Source organism: Lathamus discolor, chromosome 3 (assembly GCF_037157495.1).
Source record: "Lathamus discolor isolate bLatDis1 chromosome 3, bLatDis1.hap1, whole genome shotgun sequence".
In the NCBI taxonomy this organism is placed as follows: Eukaryota; Metazoa; Chordata; class Aves; order Psittaciformes; family Psittacidae; genus Lathamus; species Lathamus discolor.
This window is the reverse complement of record NC_088886.1, coordinates 152,530,247-152,557,306: the sequence shown is the minus strand read 5'-3', so window position 1 is coordinate 152,557,306 and position 27,060 is coordinate 152,530,247. Positions and strand designations below refer to the sequence as shown.

Below are 27,060 nucleotides of genomic sequence, written 5' to 3'. Positions count from 1 at the left end.
GTCAAAGTGAGGGCAAAAAGCAATTACCAGGGCAAACTGTGTAGCAATCTAATTGCAGTCAGGCACAACTGCAGCCTGCAGAAACACGTCCAAGACTTTAGCCAAGTCACAAGTAGTGAAGCGGTGGCACAGGTTTGCTGTCCAGCTCCACAAAAGTTAATCTAGCTCAGATAATTTTATGGGTGCTGCATCAGCCCACCCCAAGGCAGTACAGAAACACCTTTAAATTCCATCTGTGAGAAAAGTAATCCTAATGATATTTAAGTCAGATCAGAGACAAGATTTGGCCTCTGTTCAGAAACAATGACCCTGACAGAACGAGCAACTGGTATCTTCTGATAACAATAACTTACCTCTAAAAATATGAAGCAGTTAGGGCTACATTTTTGGGTGATACAACTTGCTATACATCACTAGCTTCAACAGAGCTACACTGGCTACACAATCTCCTGGCTATTTCACCCTTTTCTCACATCAGTCTGGCCTTTTTCTCAACTATGGCTTTTTGTGGGTGGCAGTAGATTCCCTCTTTTCTAAACCTGAGAATATGAAACTGAGAAGGAACCATCTTGCAAACAAAGGAATAGTGCCATAATAATTTGTCTCCATTATAAATTGCTAATTAGACCTTTTCCTAAGGTTTCTTTATTGCATTAGTTTTGCAGTTGTAGTGAAAGCTACTATTGACATTGTAAAGCTGAGTTCACAGAGACTGAGGGATTAGCAGTCTTCTCTAAGACAAACCAGTGTCACACAGGACATTGCACTGGGGCAACCATGGGAAATGGCCATCAAAATCCGAGAAGCGGGTTGGCTGGAAAAACCAAGACACCAGTTCTGTGCATGGGTCCCTCTGTTCACTGCAGTCACATTTGTAAAAATTAGCTTAGTTGTGAGATATAAGCTTACGACAATTTATTATAAATTTAAAGACTATATTCCAGGCAGTTGGCTTCTCTACACTAGAGTCTGTTTTAAGCTATTGTAAGTAACAGAGGCTGACTTAGACAGTTACATCACTCTGCAAAAGCCAGCAAAAGCCAACAAAAGCCAAAGGCAAGGGCTGGCACAGGCTATGGCTAAATCATTTGTGATGTGGTGCCCTGAGGCTGCCCCAGCATCTCCCAGCTGTGTGGTCTGCCAGGTCTCTAAGCTGCAAAAGGCAATGGGAAACACACAACCTCCTGAGAAGTGGGATTTATTCTTTTCTTTAACATTACCGCTATTCTTTCTGGATAACAGAAGAAGGAGTGAGAAAGTAAGCCTAGTGAGATCACACAACAGTCGCTCCAGGCCAATGCTGTGACCCACGACATGGCACAGATCACTCTTCCAGAAGATACCCTGACCTGACCCAAATGGCAAGATGGACCATTCACTGGCTTCTGCTGTGGCTGACAGTGACATTTTCCTTCTCTGCCTCCTTTTTATCTCATCTCACCTGCTTTTGGTTTAACTTCCAGCCGCTTAAGTAGCTATCCTGGAGGAAGGAAATGACCCTTTCTGTGTACCTCCTGAAGCATCCTGGTAGCACATCAGCCACTGCTCTGGCAGACCCATCATAGTGCTGAATGCTTGGCTGCACACTGTCTCTGTTGGGTTAACATCCCTCCCTTCCATGTCTGAACACCAGAGCCACTTTGGCCTGTGCTCTCTCCATTCCATTTCCTCTGTGGGTAGGTTTGGACAGAATAAAATAAAATACTGATAAATGTTCTGGATGTTCAGAATAACAGGATGGCAGTTTTACAAGTTATCTCAGGAAAGTGAGTCATCAACAGTGATTTTCTTCAAGTATCTCAATGTCTTGTAATTCATGTCCCCCACCCTCACACCACCAGACCCTTTGCTGCCTCACCATGAGCACTGTGAGCAGCAACACGCCTGTGCTATAGTTCACATTCAATCTGTGACATTTCTTGTGTTTGACACTGAAATCAACCTCCCCTCAGCCACTTAACCTTCTCTCCCCCAAATTCATCCTGGGGAAGTCATGAAAAAATCCATTTAGAGGAATGGTGGTGTCACCTGCATGCATTTTCCTAATGCATGTATTTTCAAATGAGAAAATATTTTATGCATTTGCCTTCTGTTTTGTTTTACTTATAGAAAATGACACTAAGAATAAATACGAGCATTCGGTTATCCCAAATACTTTCAAAACATCAATAAATTGAAGAAATTTACTGAATTTATTACTAAAGGAATAAGACAAGACAGCTAATAGCAGCAAATAGAAATAAAAACATTGCCCGAAAATCCTGTCCTAACTATGAATTTTCCTATTTTATTTTCTTCTTTTTCACTTGTTGCAGATACTCTTTTAGATCAAGTCAACATAATCATTAAATAAAATTCAAAAGCATTTCCCAAGCCTTTTAAATGTTCCTGGACAATCTTTTATTTACTACACAGCATTAGATTATATATGCTACAACTTACTCTGCATGTAAGTGTTATAGAGTATTAGCCAGCACCCTTAACATTTAGTCATTTTAAGCTAAATTTTGACTTACCTGGTTTGATTCTTAAGAAACATCACTGAATTGACGAACAACTGCAATCAGACCAACACTGGGTCATTCAGTTTCTTTTGTTACGAAACAGACATTCTTTCGTTGGTATGAGATTTGGCTAATGAATTGCACTGATAAGTGACTGCAAACTGTAAGTGACTGCAAACTGCACTCGAAAAGTCTACCCATAACATGAATTTCTGTGCTTAAGAACAATTAAATTACAAGGGATGATAACTGAGTGCATTTGCTGCCTGGAAATTTGATCTGCTTTTGTCTGATCTTCATAGAAAACTGAACACATAAATTCAAAATGTTTGCATGCACACCTGAAATTTTACTTATAAGTGCTTCTTCTTACCTTTCTTAGCTTCTGCATCAGTTTTCCATAGGATACCAAAATCACAGATAAAGGCACTATAAAACAGGTGGTGAAGAATGCAATAATGTATGTACGGTCAGCATAAGCTCCTGAGTACCTGTATAAAACACAAAATACATTGTGTATGTATTACTAACCTCTGTCTAACTTTGCTGTTCAAGGCTGTCACTAGTATTTTTGTCAACTGCTTTGTTCATTACAGCTCTAATCATATCACCAGATGGAGCCCTGGGCCACCTCGCTGGCCATGGGCTAGGACAGGATTCTATGACCACAGTATCCTAGACCTGTGGGACAGTTTGGGAGTATGTAGCCCAACCTCCTGCTCAAAGTAGAGTCAGCTATGGGGTCAGACCAGGTTGCTCAAGGCTTTGCCCAGTCTTCTGAAAATCCTGTCTCTTTGTCCTCTATGAATCCTGACAAAAGCGCAAGGTGCAGGACAGTTGTCATCAGAGGTGGAAGTTCCTCTTTTAGATTTCCTTTAGATTTTTATTTTCTAATTCTGTTCTTGGCGAATTTTGCTCAGTTTTGCTACAACTTCCTTTACATCAATTTTTGCAGAGATGTACATCATCCTTAAACCTTTTTCCTTTTCCTGAGACATCCTGAGCTGCAAGTTCCATTTCTTTACCATACCCTGTAAGAGTGGCCTTACCAGTTAGGCTCACAAGTAGTTCCAATCTTACTGGTGGTGTAACTGCTCCAACCCATTGTTGGTGGAATGGTCCAAATGAAGGAAAAGGTCCACACAAAGGCAATACCCAGGGCTGCATGCTTCCCACTCAATTGCGTATTTCCCAGTGGGCGGCAGATCACAACGTACCGCTCAAAAGCCAACAGAGCAAGAGACCAGAGAGCAACAATGCCTGTAGGAAAACACAGACAGTGTCAAAAATCGAGAAGATTCACTGAAAAGCAAGCACCATCCCACATCCCAGAACTGGTTAAGATGAAAGGCACCTCTGGAGGTCACCTAGTTCAACACACCCCCCAACACACACACACCCTTCAAGCACAGTCCATACTGCAGGCTGTCCAGGACCAGCTCCAACTGGGTTTTGAATATCGCCATGGATGGAGACTCCACAACCACCCTGGGTCAACCTGTCCCAGTGTTTGACCACCTACCACATCAGGCACCTCTTCATCACCTCTTTCATTAACACAGGTTTATGAAAGATTGTGCTATTTATGTGCATTATTCCAATATTTATTAAGAGCACAAGATTTTCATATTTGTGTAGTTTGTCAGTCTACAGTACAACGACCTGCAATACCAAGCAGCTAATTGGGCCACTTAACTGAAGAGTTCTTTTTTTCATTCAGTTCTACTCTGAAAAGCTGCAAATGATGTGTAGCTTCCAAATAAACAAATTAAGATATATCTTCAAAACACTATCATTGCAAGAAATGTCGTATTTCAGACTGTCATAAAGCTCTGACCTACAGACAGCTGCCCACAACAACAAATTCTCAGTTTATCAGGCACATATCACCTAGTTCACCACCAAAACCTTGAAATAGCCTGATCTTTATTCATGAGACACAGCTTACATGCCACAGACTGATTTAGCAGCACTGTCCCTTGCCAGCATTCCCTCTCTGTGTAACTTAACCAGGCTGAGAGCAACCTGGGGCTCTTTTTCAGGCGGCAGATCAGGAATGCATTTGATTCAGAGCAGCGCCAATAGTCAGAACGCTGTCTTTACTACGCAGCTTTAAAAACAGGAACAGGGAGGCAGGAATGTCTCTCTTAAGTAGAGAACCCACTTAAAACTAATTTTCCATTTCCTCTGCAGAGATGTATTTACACAGGGATCTATGTGGTGAGGATATTCCCTGTTAGAGTACTTCCAATACTTTGCATAGTTAGTAAAACGAAGTAAAGAAAAGGAATCACAAAAAAAGTGTATGTGTGGAGTGACTGTTTTAGCTGTATCATTGCTAGAACCCTGCAGGTAGCTAGTGTAAGATGTTTCCATAATATTTTCCACAGTTTAAAAGCAGCTACTCACTCTTTTTCTCTCTGTGTTATTTATTTACACATACACACACCTAGACACAAACCTTGAAAATAGTTACACATAGAATTCTTCCCTGACATTGTTTTACTCAACCTCCTCCTCCCCCCAAAGCTGTTAGTCTATTAGCATGCTTTTTGTGATTATATTAAACATATTCAGTGATCGGTGTACATGCAACAAGCCACGGTATATGACAGAGATAATAATATATATTATTAACTCACACATGAGATCCAATACAGAATATATTTAACTGGGGAAAAAACAGAGAGTGAAAAGCATGCAAAGTCAGTCACTTGGGAAGCTGCAGGATAGCTACTGGAATACATTGAAGGAAGGTGAAGGAAAAGAACATACAACTACAAACAAAATCAAGCTTACCAAAAAACGTGACAGCAAATCCTTCCAGGACACAAGCCCAGTATCCCATATAAAAATAACCTTTCAGGTTTGTTAAAAAGCTGATGATGCCACCAGTCAGTGAGACCAGGAAATCAGCCACAGACAAATTGACTATAACATAATTGACAGGTTGTCTCAATTGCTTGAACTTAAAAGTTACCAGGATCACAGCCAGGTTCTCGGCAAGCGACAGGGAGGTCACCACCAACATTACTGCTGCCAGAAGCCTGAACTGCCAGGGCTGGATGGAGTCCAAGGGACGACGGAAGGGATCCCATCTGGCAGGACCAGAGGAACTGGGCAAAAGTGACTCATTTTCAGGTGCTCTGAATGCATCCATTTTCCCTCTCTCATTAGCAAAAATAATACTGTGTAATACTGGAGTTTCTAATCTGTAAATAACATTGAAAATTAAAAGTAGAAATTTACTGTCTTCAGCAGAGGAGTGAACAAACTCTCCATGCCTCCACTTTCCAGTAATAGTCCAGAATAGTCCAGAAGACAAAGTTTTGGTCAGAGGAAAGTTTAGTGCTGTGCAGTGAACGTGGGAACAGTGATGAGCAGGAAAATCTCTTAGAACAACTTCTTCCCCTTTCTGCCAGCAGTCTCCTACCTCTCTCCTGCTGCAGCTGTGTCTTTGTCTGTAATAAAACCCAGCTACAGAAGCTGCAGGTTTCTTCCTTCTGCAATAGCCAACAGCAGTGCTCAAATACCCCTCAGATCATCCCCACTCTGGAGGGGGTGGAATGAAGCATTGGCTTGGAAGCCTCCCTGACTTTTGGCACTGTAAAAAAGAAGCTTTCCTTTTCGTAACAGGATGGTGAAGTGATCGTCCTCCTGCCCTGTGCTGCTGGAGCACAGCAAGGGGGAGGTTCCCCCTTGGCTTGTTTTCTTGAAGGAGGGCAGCCCTGAAAACATTAATGCTGGGCGACCACAGCAGCTGTAAAGCAGGCAGCGAGACTGCACTCACACCCCTGCCCACAGCTCAGGGGAGCTTATAGCCTCCGAAATGAAGCTTCAAATTAAGTGAGTTTTCTGTGTTATTCAGTGGAATTTCAGCCTCTACCAGAGACAGAACCGATACAATTCCTGTTGAAGGTATAATGATTGTAATTGCAGCTTTAGTGCTAAAAACTCAAATATGCACCCCAATATTTTAAAAATGGAGTTTTTAAATACATGAAAAGAAATAAAAGCAGTACACTATGAAAACAGGCAGCAGGAAATCTTGTAGCTGGTCATAGATTTCTGATAAAAATGACTGGATGCCATTTAATAACTTTTTAATAATCATTAGCAGCCAGGGTTACTTGTGGTTGTTTCCAAAGGCGAGTAGCTTTTGCACCCTATTTTTTTGCACACCTTTTTTTGCACCCGAAGGAGGCACAATACTGGGACAGATATTCCAGCACTCCCATTCTAAATGACTGCCAGTAATAATTCTACAAATTAAGCTTGATACCCCAAGAACACAGAGATCATTCAGCCGTGTTGTGAGGTAATTCCTGGGGACTGTAATCGTTAACCTGACCCTCGGTGTATTAACCAGAGCCAGAAATACAAAAGCAATCCAGTTCCCATCTTGGAGTTCACACTCTGGACACACACCGTATCCAACACATGCATAAACAAACAGGAGCTGGAGTCTGAGTGAAAATTAATAACACTACCGGCCCATACATTCCCTTGACTTCATGCTTGCTTTGGTTTGTGCATGAAACACTCTGTTAACACAGGTTAGAAAGTTCTGGCATACAGGGATGAAATGAAAAGGGTTTATGGACACTGGCAGAAATACGCATCAGAAAAATTCAGACTATTTTTAACTAAAAAAACCCTAAACTCCTACTTACCATAACCAAAATAACAAAGGTATTTTTAAATGGTTAGTATATCCTCAGCTGAAAAGGAAAAAGACAGTGCTTATCAGACCAAATCTGACCAGAATACTCACAAAATGATGCTTATTAAACAGAGAAATTAAAAAATTCCAGCTGCCATAAATAAAACAAGGATCAACACACAGCAACATTAAAATGCCTCCAACCAGTCTTTGTAAGGCACGACTCAGCACACAGTTCCAGTGGCTACATACTACAGCAGAAGATCTGACCACAAATTTAAAATGAAGTTTGAATATTGTTTGAAATTCTACATGGCTTTAAATTCTCACAGATGGCAGAATGAAACTAGAACTCTGGATTTAGCATATAACAGAGAAGGGAGTATCTGGACTTCTCTAAGGTATAAATCTATTGACTGTACATTGACACCTCTTTTAAACAATGGATAACTATTGTCTCTATTGTTGTTCTTTTATGATGTCATACTGTTCAAGTTGTTTGTCTGAGTTATGACCTTGGCTACAGTTTAAATGCCTTCTCTTTTTCTTGTGCTTCCTCTTTGTTTAGAATCCTTTGAAAATACCCCTATGCTGTCTTGCTTGCCTGTTTTCCTTGTTTTCCTTCTTCAGCAGTCAACTTTGTCACTGAAAGTGATTCTCTGCGACATGCCCTCTTATTACAACTTAACAGCAGTTGCACTTCTTCCAGCACCAGGGTGTCCTGGGTTCAGCAGTAGCAGTCATTTTTCTCCTTCTTAGTAGCTGGTGCAGCGCTGTGTTTTGACCTTAGGCCTGGGAACAGAGCTAATAACAGAAATGTCTGGTCTGACCAAGGACTTTGTGAGCCTCATGCTCTGCCAGGGAGGAGGGGAGGCCGGGAAGAAGCAGATACAGGACACCTGACCCAAGCTAGCCAAAGAGGTATCCATAGCACAGCACGTTATGCCCGGGACGTAATGGAGAGTTACCCCAGAAGGGCTAGTATACTGCAGGGTTGGATGAAGTATCGGTCAGTGCTCGGTGGTGTGGGGTTGAGCGAGTTATCGGTCGGCTGTTGTTGAGGTGTTGTCTTCTTTCCTCTTGTTATTTCCTTTATCATTACTATCATTGGTGGTAGCAGTAGTGGTTTGTGTTATACCTTAGTTACTGAACTGTTCTTATCTCAACCCATGGGAGTTGCATTCTTTCAATTCTCCTCTCTGTCCCTCCGGGAGTAGAGGGAGGGAAATAAGGGGGGGAGTGAGAGAGCAACTGCGTGATTTATGGCTGACTTTATTTAAACCACGACACGGGTTTGCATTTGCTCATTTGCTCCACAGCTGCTGCCCTTCTCGCACTGCAGCTTCCCCATTACCATCACTCCCCGGGTTTTTTTGGTTTTGGTTTTGTTTTTAATTTTGTTTTGCAACATTTTTGCTCAACTGAGTATCAGATAAATGTAGAGACGAGGCACTGCCTTATAAGCACAAGCAGAACAGGAGCATCTTGGGTCTGGAGCCTCCATTTAAAGAGGCAGCTGTTCTTCAGCCTTATATCAGAAGACCTTTAGCTGCTTTTATTAAGGTCTTGTTTTCCATTAATGCCACATTCCTTTTCCTAGACTTCCATATACCGAAAAACTTGAAGCACATGCAAACAGAAGAGTCCACGTTCATCATATCTCACACATCTGCTCTACTTCAGTCTTTATTTTCTTGGGCAGAACTGAAGCACGACTTGCCTCCTTGGCAAAGGTGTTCCTGACTAACATTTCATATGAAGAGATAAGTTGGTAAACAACAAAACAGAAAACAGCCCCAGGCTATGGTTAAACTGCTGCTGGTGAGGCAGGGAACATACAGTCTGTGAGGTGAAGAGAACTCATAGCTAACAGCACTTGTGTAATATTTCTATGGTCATTCCACCTGTAAGACAAAATCAGGATGACAAGAACAGTGTTAACTGAGAAAAAAAATCTGGTGCCTCAAACTGTACGTAGCACTTAGAGAATTAGCTCTGCATTTATCAGTCCCACAAGACACGGGTGGGGAAATGAACTATAATGTCAGTGTAGTATTTCCAGTGGTGCACCAGAATTGGTTCTCTCAGCTTCTGAGCATGTGGTAGTCAGTCCCAAGATGCTGCCAGCAGTGGCCTTCACTCTGAAAGTGACTGTGAAAGATTTGCTTTGTCCCCAAGAAGGATTTGGTTTAATCACATTTAATTAAAGCAAGCAGCATGTTCTGCTCTTCAGGTGTTTTGTGGGGATCTGAAGTGAAGGATCCCACTTTTCGTAGAACCAAACTAGCTTCTGCACCATACATGAGTGCCCATCTTGGTGACTGACCTGGCGACCCCAGAAATTAACTTCTATTTTGAAAAAATAAAATAAAATAAAATCCAATTGTATTCTGACCTTAATTTCTTCAAAGATTTGGTCTCAATCTAACTACTGAACCTCTTCATGTGGAAAGGTTCAAGGAAAGCACCTGCAAAAACTAATGGCAGACTTTGCTTGAGAACCCTATTAAAGGACTGCAGTGATTGATCTCATTTACCTATTCTCAAAATAGGCCCACATCCTTCTAGAACCTGTCAAAACCCGAGTATAGGAAATGGGATTTCTATTAAATTTCTGGAAATTTAGACAAATATTGTCCTCCTGCTGCCTAACTAAATGAAAACCATTCAGAACATCACATCAGAAGTGAGAGCAGAGGAGCGAGTTGTTATTCCTTTGCAGTACTGTGTCGTGGTTTAAACAAAGTCAGCCATAAATCACGCAGTTGTTCATTCACTCCCCCCCCTTCTTGCCCTCCCCCTACACCCAGAGGGACGGAGAGGAGAATCAAAAAGAATGCAACTCCCACGATTTGAGATAAGAACAGTTTAGTAACTAAGGTGTAACACAAATCACTATTGCTAACACCAATGATAACAATGATAAAGGAAATAACAAGGGAAGAGAATACAACACCTCAGCACCAGCCAACTGATAACTCGCCCAACCTCACCCGACCAATCACGGACCGATACCTCGTCCAACCCTGCAGTCCTAGCCCTTCTGGGTAACTCCCCGTTACATCCCGGCCATGACATGCTGTGGTATGGATACCTCTTTGGTCAGTTTGGGTCAGGTGTCCTGTCTCTGCTTCCTCCCGGCCTCCCCTCCTCCCTGGCAGAGCATGAGGCTCACAAAGTCCTTGGTCAGACCAAACATTTGAGCAGCACTAAAAACGTCGGCGTTATCAGCTCTGTTCCCAGGCCAAAAATCGAAACCACAGCGTTGCACCAGCCCCTAAGAAGGAGCAGAATTACTGCTACTGCTAAACCCAGGACACCATATCATAAAGATATTGTAAAGTACCTTCATATAACCCATTCAGAAGCTTCTGTGGGTGGATACTTTGCCTGAAAACCAGCCTAAAGATCCAAGAGCCAATGTAAAAAAAACCCCAAGCAATGAGTAGAGTGGGCTTTTCTAGTGGATCAGGCTGTGTCACTGAAGCATCTGCTTCCAGGTGGTCAGTTTGCCTGTACAGAGAGTACTCCACATGCTGGCATTTGAAACTGGTTTCCTCCAGCCATTTCTGGGTTTTCAGCTGCAGTTTTATTCTCCTGCAGTTACTGAAAGACAGCAGTTACTATGTTTGAAGTCTGTTATCAGGAAACACTGAACTATCATAGTGGGAAAATTCTGTCTTTGCCCTTTTGAGTGACTTGGAGGAATTATTTTGCTCTCTTGCTCATTAAAAGAACAAGCGTGGAGATAAAAGCTGTGTACAAAAGAGGTGTTTTACACTGGGAAAGGTACTAGCATAGTTACAGGACTTCCAGCAACCAGCAATATGTAACACAGCTGGTAGCTAACAAAACATACTCTATGAATAAGAAACTAATTCCAGAAAAGGAAACAGTTTGTTAGCAGGCTGTAGTTACTTACCACACACTAACAGTATCTTGCAGTTTGAGGCCTCATCTGAGCAGGCAAGACCTTGTTTAATGTAAGATACTTTGCAAAGCTCAGCTAAACGTGGTTCCCTGGGCACTGTGTAACAGCAGTTAAGTAGATGGCAATAATTTCATACTTTTCACTGATTCTGACTTAAATTATTTTGCTGTCACTATAAAAGTTTTTCCACAGATTTTTGAGTTTTCACCCGCTTGCTTTCACACAGTACTAATCCATTTACACACTGGTAAAAGAAATCATTCTTTAAACAATAAGCAATAAAGTCAATAGTCACTGAAAGAGCTGACACTGTCACAATAAGCAAAACAACACCTTAGTGGTTTGGTTTTCCTCAGAAATTATATTTCCTCAGATGAGCAGTGTGAATTGTTTTCCAGTTTTTCACCTGGCAGTTCCAAGTAAAAAAATTGTTCACATGAGATTTCTTAAGAGGATTTTTCTATTATGAAATCCTCATTCAGAGGAAAGAGGACTTAATCATGCAAGAAATCTTGAGGAGGACCATGTGCATGAGAATCTTTAGCCTTAATAGCCATCATTTAAAAAAGTTTGTTATTAGCTACATCAAATACATGTTGTTTATTTTGCAGTCCCTAAAGCCAGTAAATGGTATTTACCATAAACTTCTTAGTACTAGGTTGAGACCAAATCTTTGAAGAAATTAAAGTTAGAATACAACCTGCAGCTTTGCATTTGTTGTCATATTTACATTCACTGGAAATATGGTAAAGAAATCAACATGTTGATTCTATGATACTGTGCATGACTAGTTTCATCCCAGCCTAAAAGTCAATATTAAGATAGACTCTCACCATCATCATAGAATCACAGGATCATAGAATGGTTTGGGTTGGAAGGGACCTTAAAGCTCCTCCAGCCCCAACCCCTGCCACGGGCAGGGACCCCTTCCACTGGAGCAGCTTGCTCCAAGCCCCTGTGTCCAACCTGGCCTTGAGCACTGCCAGGGATGGGGCAGCCACAGCTTCTCTGGGCACCCTGTGCCAGCGCCTCAGCACCCTCACAGGGAAGAGCTTCTGCCTAAGAGCTCAGCTCAGTCTCCCCTCGGGCAGGTTCCAGCCATTCCCCTTGGCCTGTCCCTACAGGTCCCTGTAAAAAGTATCACTGCATGCCCTTGTAAGGAGTCTGTAAGCGATTATCCAGATCATCTTAAGAGTAAGTGGGTTTAGAGTGATGATACGTAGCAGTTTTTCAAGATTTTAATTTCTGTAACACTGGCTGTCAGACATTTAACAACTCAGAAATATTTCTACATTGCAGTCCTAAAAGAGACTGGGATGAAGTGAGGAGTCTAACCCAGCAGTCACATCAGCATATGCGGTATGAGCTGATTTAGCCCACTGAGGAGCAGTGGGGGCATCAGGTACAGGTGACAGGATTGCTGTCTGGCAGACAGGTGGAGGATTGCCATAGATGCCTCTCAAGCAGCCAGGGCCAGCCATGCACCAGGTCACCCTCCCATGAACTGGTGGGGCACGAAGGGTTGTAAGTGACCGCAGGGCAGCCAGCCCCAAACAGCACCAGGGTGCACGGAGCAGTCCTGCGTGGTGCAGTCACTGGGGATGACCAGCCTCTGGATGGAGCAGAGGCACCGAGGCTCACAGAGGAGAAAGGCACTGGGGCCAGCCTTGGCTGGGAATTAGTAGACTGTGGAAGACAGAAGTGGTGCCAAAATGAGAACCTCTTACAAAAATTAGTCTGTCGCCATCCTTGGCACAGCAGCCGCCAGTCCCTTCCATGCCCTTGGGAAGGCTTGTGCTGGCTCTGCAGTGAACAGTTGACCTAACAGCAGCAAGAGGAAGCCTCCACACACAGAAAAGGCAGAACAAATGCAAACAACCCCTATTTCTCCTGTAATCATCACAAACTCTTTCTACAACATTCAACTTTAAACTTAATTTCTGTAGCTAAGTCCAATTTTTGTCTTGTTTAGACCTCAAACAGCAGCAGGTCACAAGGTTTCTTCTGCTCTCCTCCCAACTGAGAGGTGACATTTTCTCACTCTGCAGCTGTACACTCCGGGTAAAAGACAACAGACAATTTCTTTTCCTTTTGTTATTACTTGTTCAAGGAAAACAATTAAAGATTTAAACAGCAATAAAAGGTTTTAATACTGGTTTCATGAAGACTCATGCAAGCACTGCCATCAATTCTAAATTACACAAAGACCTCACAGACAAGATCAGAAGTGTCTAGTTGTCTCCTTAAACCCTGAATTTGAACATTCATGTACATTAGTAGACTCTGGGTTCAGGTCTCAGCCTCAGGACTGTCTCCAGTTCCTCAGACAGTTTTCCAAAGCAATTCTCTGCTGAAACAAAATCAGTAAGAGCCACTATCCAGCCAATGGCATCTCATTAGTGTGATATAAATCAAATGTAGCACGACCTCGCTTTCTACTCAGTTTTATTTATACTTGTTTGGGGCCAAGTCTGTTATGGTCTCATAGCTAAGCCTCATCAGATGAGATTGATGGTGTTTTAAGTATTAGCACCCACCCAACAGATTCCTGAGGAAAAAGGAAAAACGCTAAATCGCTATCTGCCGTGTGTCAAACCATCACATCTAGGTATCTATCGTGGAGCATCATTGGTTGTGGGTGTCTTACAAGATTCACCCTCAGGATCAAGAAGTTCCTCACATTTTTGCGGGTTTCTTTTTCAATGTAAACATAATTTGAAATTTCTCTCACTGAAACTGTTCTTAAATTTGATTTTTCTTGCACAAAATGCTAATGAAAGGTCATGTACGAGGCCAGATAAAAGGTCTTATGAAAGTAATCCCTTGTTAGGAAGGAATCTCAGAGTCAAAAATAGGACAGCAGAAGACAAGGCTGGAGAAGCCCCCACATTGTAACACTGGAATAGTTAAGACTCCAGTCAAGTTCCATGTAGTTCAACAGAAGCAACAACCACTGACTAGGGGATTTTCTGTCAGGAGTCTCAATCAAACTGACTGGCACTGCTAGTCCTGAGGAAAGCAGCTTGTGCCACGTAGGTGCATCCTTTGCCCACACTGTGCTTTGGGGGTCCAGTGTTCACAGGCTGCACTCTGCAGCAGCATCATTACTCCATCCACAGTGGATAAGCCCTTTAAATCACGCCACCTTTTAGCTTGTTGGAAATTATGCTTCTCTTTAGGTATCTCTGGGGGACACAGTCCCCAGAGATTGTCAGTAACTGTGTTTTGGAGCAAGGTACAACAAAGATAAGTCCTAACCTATCTGTTGTGTGCTGAACACAGAGGCTGGTTTTGTGCATTGCGAATCCATTCTGTTACCATCACACACTAGATTTTTTTATTCAAATAACGCAAAACTGTGTAACATAACCCTGAACCATCATGAGACACAGATCCCACAGCCTAAAAGTAACTGCTGATTTCTTTACCTATTTGAAGATAACACACGCCTCATTCTATGGAGAATGTGCAAGAAAACATTTAATGTACTCAATAAACTAAGCATCACTTATTTAAACATTCCCACCCTGAAGAATATTATGAAAACAAAACCAAGTTACATTTTGCAGCTAGCTGCAATAATTCAGCAATATACATGAAAAGAAAACAGTAGCAAAGAAACTGACAATGTACTTGTCTGTAGGAGTTACAAAGAGATCAGTAGTTACATAGCAAGCAAAGAAGCTTTCATCCAGAGTCACAAGCCTCCCAAGACTTTTGAACATTTATCAAAGCCTCAGCACTGCATATATCTGAGTTTTAAGCCATTACTGAGCAGCAGTAATAAACATGACACTGTTCTCTTTCCTTCCTAAGCTTGTCTGACTTGCTTTAAAGTAGTCTTACGGGCTGACAAACACAGAAGGAAGTCCATTTGTGTAAGTTTGCTTTGTACCCAAGTACACCGTGTTTAGATACAGCTCACTAGAGCCATACATACAATACTAATAGAAACAAACAAGAAATGCAGCCAGTAGTTTCTATCAGCATATCATGTCAAAGTGTCCCTGAGAGGGGCCTGACAGCACAGGAGCCAAAACGAGAGGATCAAGATGCAGCCATGCAGGGGAGACCAAGAAGATGGAGAAGGTGGTATGGTGCTCAGCAGCAGGCAGTGCACAGGCAGGAGGGGCGGGGAGCAGGAGGAGGGAAAAGTCACCAAAAACCTTGCATCATGAATACACAACTGTGCAGAGGGTGAACTTAGAGCCAGGCCATCCATGGAATTCCTGGCCTTTTGATGTAAACCCTGATCATAAGGAACCTGCAGGAAGATTTTTCTCCTCTGATTTAATGTATAATTAGGAAAAATACCCCGCTCCCTGCATTTCAGGCCTTTAACAGCACAAAATCTTCATTAAAAGTGCTCAGCACTAGTTAACTTTCAAACATGAAAAAGCTGTCCTTCATTTTATGCTTATTCCCAATGCAGACAAAATTACCGAGAAATACTCAAAGCAAACCATGTCATAATGCTGTGGATAGACTTAGTGTCATAAATAATTTTAAACAAAGTCTTCACTTTTGGGTTCACAGCAATGTTTTCTTACAAGCTACAATGAATAATGATCATGAGAGCTTTCAAAAATGAGTTACGCATGCATTGGCTGAAAACCCTCTGCTCTCTTACGAAGTACGGCTGAGCAAGCCATTTATTTTATAGTGTCAAAATTTCTCTCAGAAACTGCCAAATGGAACTCGTATATACATATATATAACCCCAAACACACACACAAACCCCACCAAACAAAACAACAAAAAACCCCAAACCGCAAAAAACCCCACCACAAAATACATGGCACTGCAAAGCGCTGAGACTCATCCTGGATGTGGTGTGCTCATTCAGCTCCCATGGAAGACAATCATACCTACATCCTTTATTTGTTCGTACCTGATCAGAATGACTCTGGTCCTAGTTAAGAGCAAGCAGTTTGGTGTGCCTTCAGCCACCTCTTCTTCTGTCTTCGCTTGTGTTCTCTGGTAGAATGCTGAAGCAGCAAACCTTTCTTCAAGACACTTCAATTTAGCTGCTGACAACTGTTTCAACACACATCCCCAGGCCTTTTTCACCTGTTATTCAACTTTTGTAAATCTATGGCTTTGTCTATTTTTGTGAAGTTTATGTGCAATGACCTGTACATTGCAAGGAAAACTTTCAAAGGCATTAAGGTCTCAGTGAAGTCAGTGCCAGTTCTTTAAGCCTCTATCTAGAGCTTTTAGAGTCTTTGTTGAGCTTCCTCGGTATAGGAAGTGAGGAGAGTTTGAGTAGGAAATCCTTTTTTTTTAACCTCACATTTTGTTATGTTCCCATCACTGAGCATCCTCTGGAAGAGACAGCTATCACAGTGATTTGAATTCAGAGAAAAATAGCAAGGATACAGCTGAGAGGTGAGGAGGATAGTTCCACTATTAAGCATTTTAGTTAACCTTACCCAGTGCAAGTTGTAATGCTCCTGTGAGACAGTAGCTGGATGTACAGCTCTAGAGGCCTCAAACTGATGGCAGAGTATTTCTTGTGCCTGCCCATTTTCTGTAAACTGTCCTGCAGAAGTACATCAGGTAGCTTCTGGTGTTCATATACAGCTACACACAAGTAAGTTACAAATGTCTGTTTAAGCCTCATATAATTCAAAATAATGGATGCAAGCCAGTATCTTCCTGATACTCATTTTCTTTGCAAAGGAGTTATTTGCTTTTAAGTGAGTGTGACTATCCCAGGTGATCCAGAAATTAAAATAAATATTTGAAACATTTTGCCTGTTCAGAAGCATTTATAATGACTGCTGTACAGGTAACTTCCAAATCTATGTATTGCTGCAGTGATTCATACAAAACATACTGATCCTAAGTCTAACAGAGAAGCCTGGTTTTGCACACACAGATATGCCTGTTAGCTCAGTTACTATTAACTGCAGCACAGTTTTCAATGGCTTACAGGTAGCTGGGCCCTGGGTATTTCCATGGTGACTGAAATCCTGCACTCTCTCTGACAATGCTTCAAACACCCAGTTTAAAGCTAATTCAGGTACGTGTACACAAAGTACAGCAAGGACTACAGAGTGCTTTCTCACAGTAGAAGCAGAAATGAGTTTACCACAGAGAAATTTGTGACCACAGAATCTTAAAGCAGAATAATGAAAAAAGTCCTTTTCCTGCAGTACGAGTCTTTTTTCCTTTTGCCCTTATAGCTCACACTAACCCTCATAGCTTTCTTCCAAAGGATCACCCTTCTCCCTAGGACCCAGGGAGAGGGCTGTCATTCTGAAATGAACTTTGTGTGAGGGGAAGGGTTTCAGGAATAACACCCATCCCATCACTGTCAGCAGCAGAGTGAACCAGGCTGCGGTGATAGGGTTTCTCAGGTGGACAGTGACAGAGCCAGCCAGCTCCTGCTGCTTGAAGAATGCAAAATTTCTTCATGCAAGCAGACTGTCAGAAACTTTTGGCACTCTGCAGCTGACTGCAAAGCCCACGTGAGCCCACTCTTAGGGATCTACTTCTAGGATACCTTTGCTTTACTCTGGGAGACCCTCTTGCTTCTGTAAATTGGTTTAACAAGCCTGGCGTCCCCTGTAAAGTGTTTCAGATGCACTTACAGAAAGTGCTGAGCAACAGCTAAATATTGTTATAAATATATAGAAAATACAATCTGAATCACACATCTAACTGACCACCAGGCCATTTGACCTTTCTGCCTTTAAAGCTGCCCCAAAGCCACAGGCAGGAGCAGTCTCGCCTAGTTTGTGCATCACTGCTCACAGCTGGCTAGAGCTGGCCAAGAGGCACAAAGATCTACACAACCAAGGCCCAAACATTTTCCTATTGGCAATGCTGACAAAAGAAAGTGAGCTTCTGAGCAATAACAGAAGCTGCAGGGCTTACACTGGACAATGAGTTAGGTCACTTCCTTGGCAAGTACAAGGCCTAGCCAAGAAGCCAGTTAAGCCCCTGCAGATACTGCAGTAGGAAGGAGCCCAAATGAGAACTCAGTGCATTGGAAAAAGTATTGATACCACCAAACAGCTGTTCTGCAACTTGAGCAAGGCAAGTCAGGGCTCAATCACAATATCCTGAACAAAATCAGGCAGGCAAACCATAATCATTTATTCAATACGTTTTTGGGTTCAACAGAGAAGCAAGTTTCATGTCTGGGTCACCAACTCATGGCTAACCTAACATTATTTTGTTCAACACAGATTATTTTTACCAAAGTATTTTATAACTCAAATTTTCTCTAATTACAGTTATATAAATGCAAGTATTTTATATAAAATTATTGCACTGAGCCATTAATGTGCCTCTTTTCTGTTCTTTGCTACACAAACTGGAAATAACTTTCTTTCACGTAAAGTGGAAGAGGCATTAGGAGAAGCATCTGGCAGTTGATGATGAGGGACTCATGACAGGATGAGGGGTGATGGCTTTAAACTAAAAGGAGGGAAATTCAGGCTGTAAGCAAGGAAGAAATCTTTTACAATGAGAGTGGTAAAACACTGGCACAAGTTGCCCAGAGAGGTAGTGGATACCCAATCCCTAGAGGTATTCGAGGCCAGGCTGGATGTAGTTCTGGGCAACCTGATCTAGCTGAAGATGTCCCTCCTCATTGCAGGGGGTTAGAACTCGATAAGCTTTGAAGGTCCCTTCCAACCCAAACCCAAATTCTATGATTCTATAAAGTATCATCAAATTCAGACTAAAGAAGAAAATTGTCTTGATGTGAAAACTGAATAGTAACACAAACCACTGATTACAGTGTAGGAACTAGGTCCCTTGAATAATGGCATTGCTTGCTAAAATGCAATGAAAATTAAAGGTTTTAGTGTTTATCAGACGGTTTGGGCTCTGTGTCACAAAGCTGACCTTGTCCGAATTCACTGGCTCTCTCTTGCCTGTGATTTGTCCTCTGACCAATTTTCAGCACTGTCTTCAGAAATGTTTATGTCTCCAGAAACATTTACCACTTCAGGGGCTAAGAAGGTGCTTGATGTCTGGCTTGAATATATTAGTTGCGGCAGTCACCTATATGTAAGAATTTGTCTGCTAGTGAAAGAGCTTTTATTTTGTCATTTGTTGTTAATTTTCCCTATCTAACTTGACACACAGAGCTAACACTCTGTTATCAGTTGTAGAAACAGTCTAGCACTTTTGGAAGCAGGAACAATCCAGCCCACCTAGCTTAAGAAAAAAATGCAGTCTCTGACTATGCATAATGTATTCTTTACACACTGTAAGGAGTTATGTAGTACATATTCAGACATACAGATCTCTCTCTCCAGGGCTTATAGCATATTTGTATTAATCAAACCCCAAGAAATAGGGATTACCACTGCCATCAGTATTCACATCTGCATTAAGACACCAGGGACTCACCACACATGATGTAGCTACATATTCCAGTACTAGAGACCAGTACTGAGATTCATAACTGGAACACATTGGTGTTATTGCAATGTACCTATTAAATAAAAATAACATGGAAGTAGCCCAAAAGGGAACTCAGTGCTTTGGAAAATTGTCTTCCAAATATTGGTACTAAACAGCTATTCTGTGTCTTATGTAAAGTGAGAGAAGATCCAGGCATTTTTGTGAAAGGATATCCAACAATGTGGGGGTTTGAAAGAATGACAAAGACTGAAAAAAGTGAGCAAAATCTCCTTGTGAATGTGGGCCACTCATTTGCCTGTCTCAATCCCTTGTGTTTCTGATTCTGCATCTATTTGAGTTCTTTGCATTGTCAAGGTCTATCCCTAGCAAATACGTTTTGCCTTAAATTATCCTTTGCAATGGTACATTCATAGGTGGTCAGAGCTATTCCTTATCATTGTCCACTGCTGTAGAGGCTATGACCAAGGAGAAAGCAAGTTCAAAAGCCTAGCAGAACTTCAGGCTCATTAGATTTGAAAAGGAAGGGTACAGAGCAGAAGCAGCTTCTAACTATCACTGCTGATTGTTTAAATATAAAAAGCAACACTTTTTTTCATTTAACCACCTCATCCAAGCTCTGATTAATTTGATGAAATTGAACAAAATAAGAACTGAAGCATTACTGAAAGTTAATTGCAAATATGAACTTCAAAGAGCTGACCCTGACTAGATCCTACATGACTTAATGTGTGCTTCTGCTCTGAATAGTAAACCTGGATATTTTATTAAAAGTATTCAGGAGTCTACATAAAATGTTTTTATTCCTTCCTGAGCACTTTGAAAAAAATCAGTCTGAAATGTAAAAGATCAAAATGGCTTTTCTGTTTCTCCTGCACTACAAGTAAGTATTCAACTGCTGTTGCTTTCAGACAGCTGTATATAGCTGAAGTCTTTACTGTGCTTGCCAGGTTTCATAGAATCATAGAATCACAGAATAGTTAGGGTTGGAAAGGACCTCAAGATCATCCAGTTCCAACCCCCCTGCCATGGGCAGGGACACCTCACACTAAACCATCCCACCCAAGGCTTCATCCAACCTGGCCTTGAACACTGCCAGGGATGGAGCACTCACAACCTCCTTGGGCAACCCATTCCAGTGCCTCACCACCCTAACAGGAAAGAATTTCCTCCTTAGATCCAATCTAAACTTCCCCTGTTTCAGTTTTAACCCATTACCCCTTGTCCTGTCACTACAGTCCCTGATGAAGAGTCCCTCCCCAGCATCCCTATAGGCCCCCTTCAGGTACTGGAAGGCTGCTATGAGGTCTCCACGCAGCCTTCTCTTCTCCAGGCTGAACAGCCCCAACTTCCTCAGCCTGTCTTCATACGGGAGGTGCTCCAGCCCCTGATCATCCTCGTGGCCTCCTCTGGACTTGTTCCAACAGCTCCATGTCCTTTTTATGTTGAGGACACCAGAACTGCACACAATGCTCCAGGTGAGGTCTCACAAGAGCAGAGCAGAGGGGCAGGATCACCTCCTTCGACCTGCTGGTCACGCTCCTTTTGATGCAGCCCAGGATCCAGTTGGTTTCTGGGCTGCGAGCGCACACTGCAGCCGGCTCATGTTCATTTTCTCATCGACCAGCACCCCCAAGTCCTTCTCTGCAGGGCCGCGCTGAATCTCTTCTTTGCCCAGTCTGTAGCTGTGCCTGGGATTGCTCTGACCCAGGTGTAGGACCTTGCACCAGCTAGGGCTCATATGTTCCACTTCTGCAAACTGAATACATTTGTGGATGCTTTCATGCACACAGAGATAGTTCTAGAACACATCAAAAGTTATTATCCAGATATCGAGTGTTCATCTCCAATGTCACTGGACAGCAACTTGAGTACCCAGTCAGAATGTTAGAGACTGATTTCAAGCCCCTCCACAAGCCAAAAGACATTATGCTGCATCCAATAAGCAGTGTCAGAGGCTAAATGTTATACATCCATTTCCTGGAGCAGCAGATGTTTGGAAGACCGTGAGTTAGACACGTGTACATCCTATTCAGTGAAAAGGGCACGGTCAACATGTCAGAATGACTTCCAGGACAGCCAGCATACTGGCAGTAACACCGTAAAGCTGTGGGAAAATACCTCCAGCCTCTGCCAGGCCTAAAGAGTCTTCTTTTGAGGATGGATGTCTACCACAGTTATTGAAAATAAATGAACAAGGGTCATTCTTTACTCCTATAAAATCACCTGCATTTAGGTGATGACTCCCTGAGAAACTTCATATTAGTTTTCAGAAGCTATAAGCAAATCTCGACAGCTTCTCAGTTGTAAGATATGTTTACCTGCAAGTCAGAATCAGATCATTTAAGCTGAAACAGCTGGTGGAAAACAAAAGGCAAAAGACACCTGAAATGAAACCACCATTGCGAGTGACTCGGCAATCAAAGTTACGCACTTCCTGTAAGAGCAGATCAGTTTCTGGCTGCCAGTTTTTATCAACACTACTATGATGTTATTTTAGTTATTATATACATAACATAGCTCCATAAGGATGAAGTCATTAAAATAGACTTTGTTTACTATTTTAAACCATTGATTCATGTACCGTATTACATTTGAGCTGAAGCATGTATTTCCACAATCAATCACAATTAATTTTCCCATCTTCCATCTAATTTATAATTGCCTATCATCAGAGTTTTCTGATGGCATAACACCTTTAATGTACTCTGGGCCAGCTGAATTAGGTTTTAGCAAAATTTTTTTCTTTTTTTTTATTGTACTGGAGTAGAAAGATCATTCATTGCTGAGAACAAGAAGAATCATAGAATCATAGAACAGTTAGGGTTGGAAAGGACCTCAAGATCATCCAGTTCCAACCCCCCTGCCATGGGCAGGGACACCTCACACTAAACCATCGCACCCAAGGCTTCATCCAACCTGGCCTTGAACGCTGCCAGGGATGGAGCACTCACAGCTTCCCTGGGCAACCCATTCCAGTGCCTCACCACCCTTACAGTAAAGAGCTTCTTCCTTATATCCAATCTAACTTCCCCTGTTTAAGTTTGAACCCGCTACCCCTTGTCCTATCACTACAGAAAGTGCAGTGTTCTGAGATACCACTTTAAGAGACAACCACAACCGGCTTTGCTGAGTTTAAGGTACTATATAAACCAGCCCATGTCACTTGCACATCATACATAGAGCTCTGTGAAGAAATAACAATCACTTCTTGCACATCATACATAGAGCTCTGTGAAGAAAGAACAATCACTTCTCAATTCAGTGACTCTCTTTCCCCAGCATAAATGTCTCCCCAGATATATATTCCTGTATGCATCAGATTGCTCGGGGTTATTTTTTTTAAAACATGGTATTTATTGCAGCCCTAAATAAAAAGCCAGCATCTCTTGTAGCCCATAAAAAGGAAGGCTTAGACAGATCCAAACGCCATTAAATGCCTTCACCAAAATTTACTCCCATTAAGTCAGGGCTTTAACAGAAAACGGGATGCAGAGAACTAGAAAGAATATACCAAGGAACCACTGCCAGCATCTCTTTGTTTTGCTGGGGGAATGACATGGATTGCAACACTCACTATTGGCGCTGGCACCCAGCACACAGCTGGAAGAATGCTGTTTGGAGGGTGACTGCCAGCAGCTCTCAAAGCCGATCACCAACCTAGAGGAGTCATGAACAGTAAATGGAATTCTGCTAAACATCCCTTCAGGTTCAAAACAGCAATCATTTCAAGGACAGCTTCAGAATGTATGTAGAAAGCTTGCAGACAAACTGCATGAAATCCCACCAACAGCTAATGTGTGCTTTGGAAATGCGTGTTGAGAGAGATTAGGCTTTTTTATGCACAGATGCAGAGTGAACTAACAGTGAATTTGCCGTAGTGAAAGGCAGTGTACAAAGAGAACTGCCCTTATCTGGCTGACTTTTCCATCAGAATTATTATATCCCAGCACATCATCTTCATGTATGACCAAGGGGAGATGCAAAAAGCACAGGCTGCCATGAACACAGATAAATGTCCACTCAGAACAGGGTAAGACTGAGATCCAGCACAAAGTAAGCTCCTTAACTCATGGAAAAAACTCACCACATTATGCAACTCCATAAATGACTGGTACGCAGGTCTCACTAATCTGATTTAGCATTAACACCGTTCTGCGACTTCTAGCTTGGAACTAGCTTAGGTAAACTGGCAGGCTTGTAGATAGCATAAGTTTGTCTCCTACATTATGCTGGATATGCATATACATAGAAAAATATTTCATTTTCTATATTAACTGCACTAACAGGCATGCACTAAGCAGGAGAGTTAACAGTCACCTTCTACTTGATACTATTCTGCGGATAAATTAGGATATCATGTATTCAAGAGAAATAGTGCCTTTACAGAAAGATTATTTTTTCTTCAAAATACATGATGTTTTTGCCTCCCTCACATTTACAGGTGGCTCATTTGCCATTTCATTGGCATTTCATTACCTTTCCTGCGCAAGTAGCCATTTTCTAAACATTTGTGTTTGGAAAAAAAGGTAACAAAATCCACAATCTTTTCTTCCTTTGCAAAGGTTCTTTTGAACCATCCTTTCGTATCTTCTTAGAACTACTGCTGCTTAGTCTTTTAACCCCCCTGCTAGTAACAGATTTTATTTGTCGTTTTGTTTCCTCCAAACTTGAGCGCATATAGAGTTCTCTCTACCATTGACAATTAAAGATAAGTGGCTACAAAATACATTTAATATTTGCAATTTGGTTTATCTGAACTTAAATTAATGGAAAATTATTCACAATTATTTTAATCAGTATAAATAAATCCAATCTTTCATCTTTATAGAAGACAAAACAAAGGGTGGTGGGGAGGGGAATGGCCCCAGAAAACTTGAATACATAGTGTGGAATAAGGTGAAGCAACAGCGCAGAAGAGAGGATTAATGTCATCATTCATCTGGCAAATTGGATATCAAATAAGAAAAAAAAAAGCCAGAAAGGAAAAAAAAAAGGTATTGGGCATTTTGCATGAGAAAACTTCACTTTGGCACAATTTAATTTGCACTGAGGCTTGTGATTTTACATAGAGTGTACATGTGGAAAAAAGTTATGGTCCGTGCTGGTAAAATATCACAAGACAAGTGCTTACTAACATCAGATGTGGAAAAATCTGCTAGGAGTAAAAATACAGAAACATCTATTTCATTCAGTCCATACTTGCTGTAGAACATGGAGTGTTTCCTCCTAAAAGCTTTTTAGAGCTGAGAAAAAAGATTAAAGGATGCAGGACCCTTATATCACTGCGTCTTCACCTTCGTATTTCCTACTCCCAATTACTATTCTGTAGAGTTTTGCAAAAGGGTTTGGACCTCTCATTTGCATCAATACCTGACGCTGTATCAGCTAACATCTGCTTATGAAAACCTGAGGTTTTATTTTTAGCAAACATGGAAGTATGTCTCTGACTATCGCCTTCCTGTTACAGGGACTTGAATCTTGGTTCCCTGTCTTGCTTTCATGATTATATTATCTTTGCATTTTCCATGTGATTTTTATGAGTAAGTATATCCTTGGCTTATAGTCTTAGTTTATTTCTCTATCTAACTCCATAAGTTATACTTTCGTGTGATTTCCAACCACACTGAGGCAAAACTAAAAACTAAAGCACCTCAAACCTAAAACCTAAAAATCTGAAGCCAAAAACTAAAGCCACTGAACTACTAGCAAATCTTATGCCAAGGGAGTTCTCACCTCTAAGTTCCATCTCAGGCCCCTGAGAGAACACAACACACAACTTTTTAGATGACAGAGATCCTCAAGAAACTCTTATTTATCTTCTTCTCAGCCCTTCCTCATTTAGAGTTCTCTGCAGACCAGCATTTCAGAAGAGGAACTGAGGCTGGACAGGCAAGCGCACTCCAGCCATGACACCTCCAGTCACTGGAGTACTTTCTTTGCACCTCTGCTTCAACAGGACTTTAAAAAGATGTACAGCCTTCCTTCCACTCATATTGTTCATGTTCCGCAGCATGCCAAAGGTCCTCTCCAAAATAATTCACACTCTCACTAGTGCAAAAACTGGCTTCCTACTCAGATTTCAGGAATGCTAAAGACATTATTTTAAAGACCTTATTATAATAAATTCTTATTAATCATAGAATCATAGAATGGTTAGGGTTGGAAGGGACCTCAAGATCATCTAGTTCCAACCCCCCTGCCATGGACAGGGACACCTCTCACTAAACCATCCAACACAAGGCTTCATCCAACCTGGCCTTGAACACTGCCAGGGATGGAGCACTCACAACCTCCCTGGGCAACCCATTCCAGTGCCTCACCACCCTACCTTAATGTAAGAAAATAATGTATTGGACAGATCAGATCTCAAGGAAGGGAAAGCTTCTGCAAGAAGTTAATTTCTCACTGCTTTAAGATACTCAAGTATCTGTAAAGATAACTTTAAGCATATGAACCAACAGGACAACTTACACAAGTTATGTTTCTGGTTTATTGGAATTGCTTTGTTGGAAAAGATTGTATCTGTTAAATAACTACAATTTCTATTCTTGTCCCTAATACAGGGTTCATGCCATGACTTTTAAAGGCTGAGTTCTGTTTGAACTCGCAACTTTTGAACTCCTTTAATTACTTTCCTTTTTCTTTAATACAGGATAATTCCTTAGCATGAGTCATTCCAGTGTACTTGTATAACTTTATCTGACAGCTTTTTATTTTCCACGAGTACCACCAAGAAATCCTCTTATGGAAAAAACAGTCAAGCTCATTCCCTTCTGGCCTCAGTGCAGAAGAACCAGTAGCATTCCTCTATCAATCCAATTAGCATGCACAAATTTAAAGTATTACTGGGTCAGTCTAGTTGGCTCATTGAAGAATATATTATCTATCAAATTATTCCTAAATGCACTCCTGGATCACCAAAACAACCAAACTAAAAAAACACAGTGTTGGTAACATCATGGGACTGTGTTAACTGCATGGGCAGTCCCTAGGAGAATGCAATTCTAATTCCTTGAACATCATGACTTTGACTGACGACTTGCTCTCAAATGAACACTTAGAGTTGCTACACTCTAAACTGAAGTCTAAATGCACAAAATCACAGCAGTATTTTCCATCATGGAATTGGACTCATGTTTTAGAAAGCCAGTGTAAACGAGAACACATGGCCTTTTTCCTCATAGGAGAGCTATGGAATCTTCATGTGTCAGTTCAGAAAACTGTGTTGAGTTTTATTCTGGTGGGACCACACTTGGTTATTATTCTAAAAAAATTAAAAATACTACACAGTTTCTGACATGAAGGTTTCACAGCTTCAGGCTGCGCAAACAGAACTAAAAGGCTCTAGGGTGTGCTTCCAAATGGACATGCATCCAGAAGAGTCCAGCCACTTCCCTGTTGGAGAGGAGGAGTGAACTGGCCAGCACTGAGGCTGCATGGTCTGGGAGCCCATGGCAGTTTCCTCCTGGCAGGGGAACTCTTGTCCTGCACAGGGCCCTTCTTATCTGAACTGTGCTTGGCGACCTTCTCCATGCGCTGTAGAGTGGGAAAATAACAGGATGGTAAAATCAGTGACT

At 41.7% G+C, this 27,060-nt stretch overlaps 1 protein-coding gene across 2 annotated transcripts in view; it reads right to left on the bottom strand.

The window, feature by feature from the left end:
- LOC136011342 (opsin-VA-like) overlaps nt 1–27,060 on the bottom strand; it is a 39,772-nt gene that overhangs the window by 3,310 nt on the left and 9,402 nt on the right. Inside the window, exons 1-3 of one of the 2 annotated variants that reach the window (XM_065672986.1) lie at nt 5,304–5,664; nt 3,554–3,764; nt 2,878–2,995 (exon numbers count right to left, since the gene is read on the bottom strand). In XM_065672986.1, coding sequence (XP_065529058.1) covers nt 2,878–2,995; nt 3,554–3,764; nt 5,304–5,664 — 690 coding nt within the window. Of the gene's footprint in view, nt 1–2,877; nt 2,996–3,553; nt 3,765–5,303; nt 5,665–27,060 lie in introns of those variants that run through there. The other variant, XM_065672987.1, reaches the window with a different exon arrangement.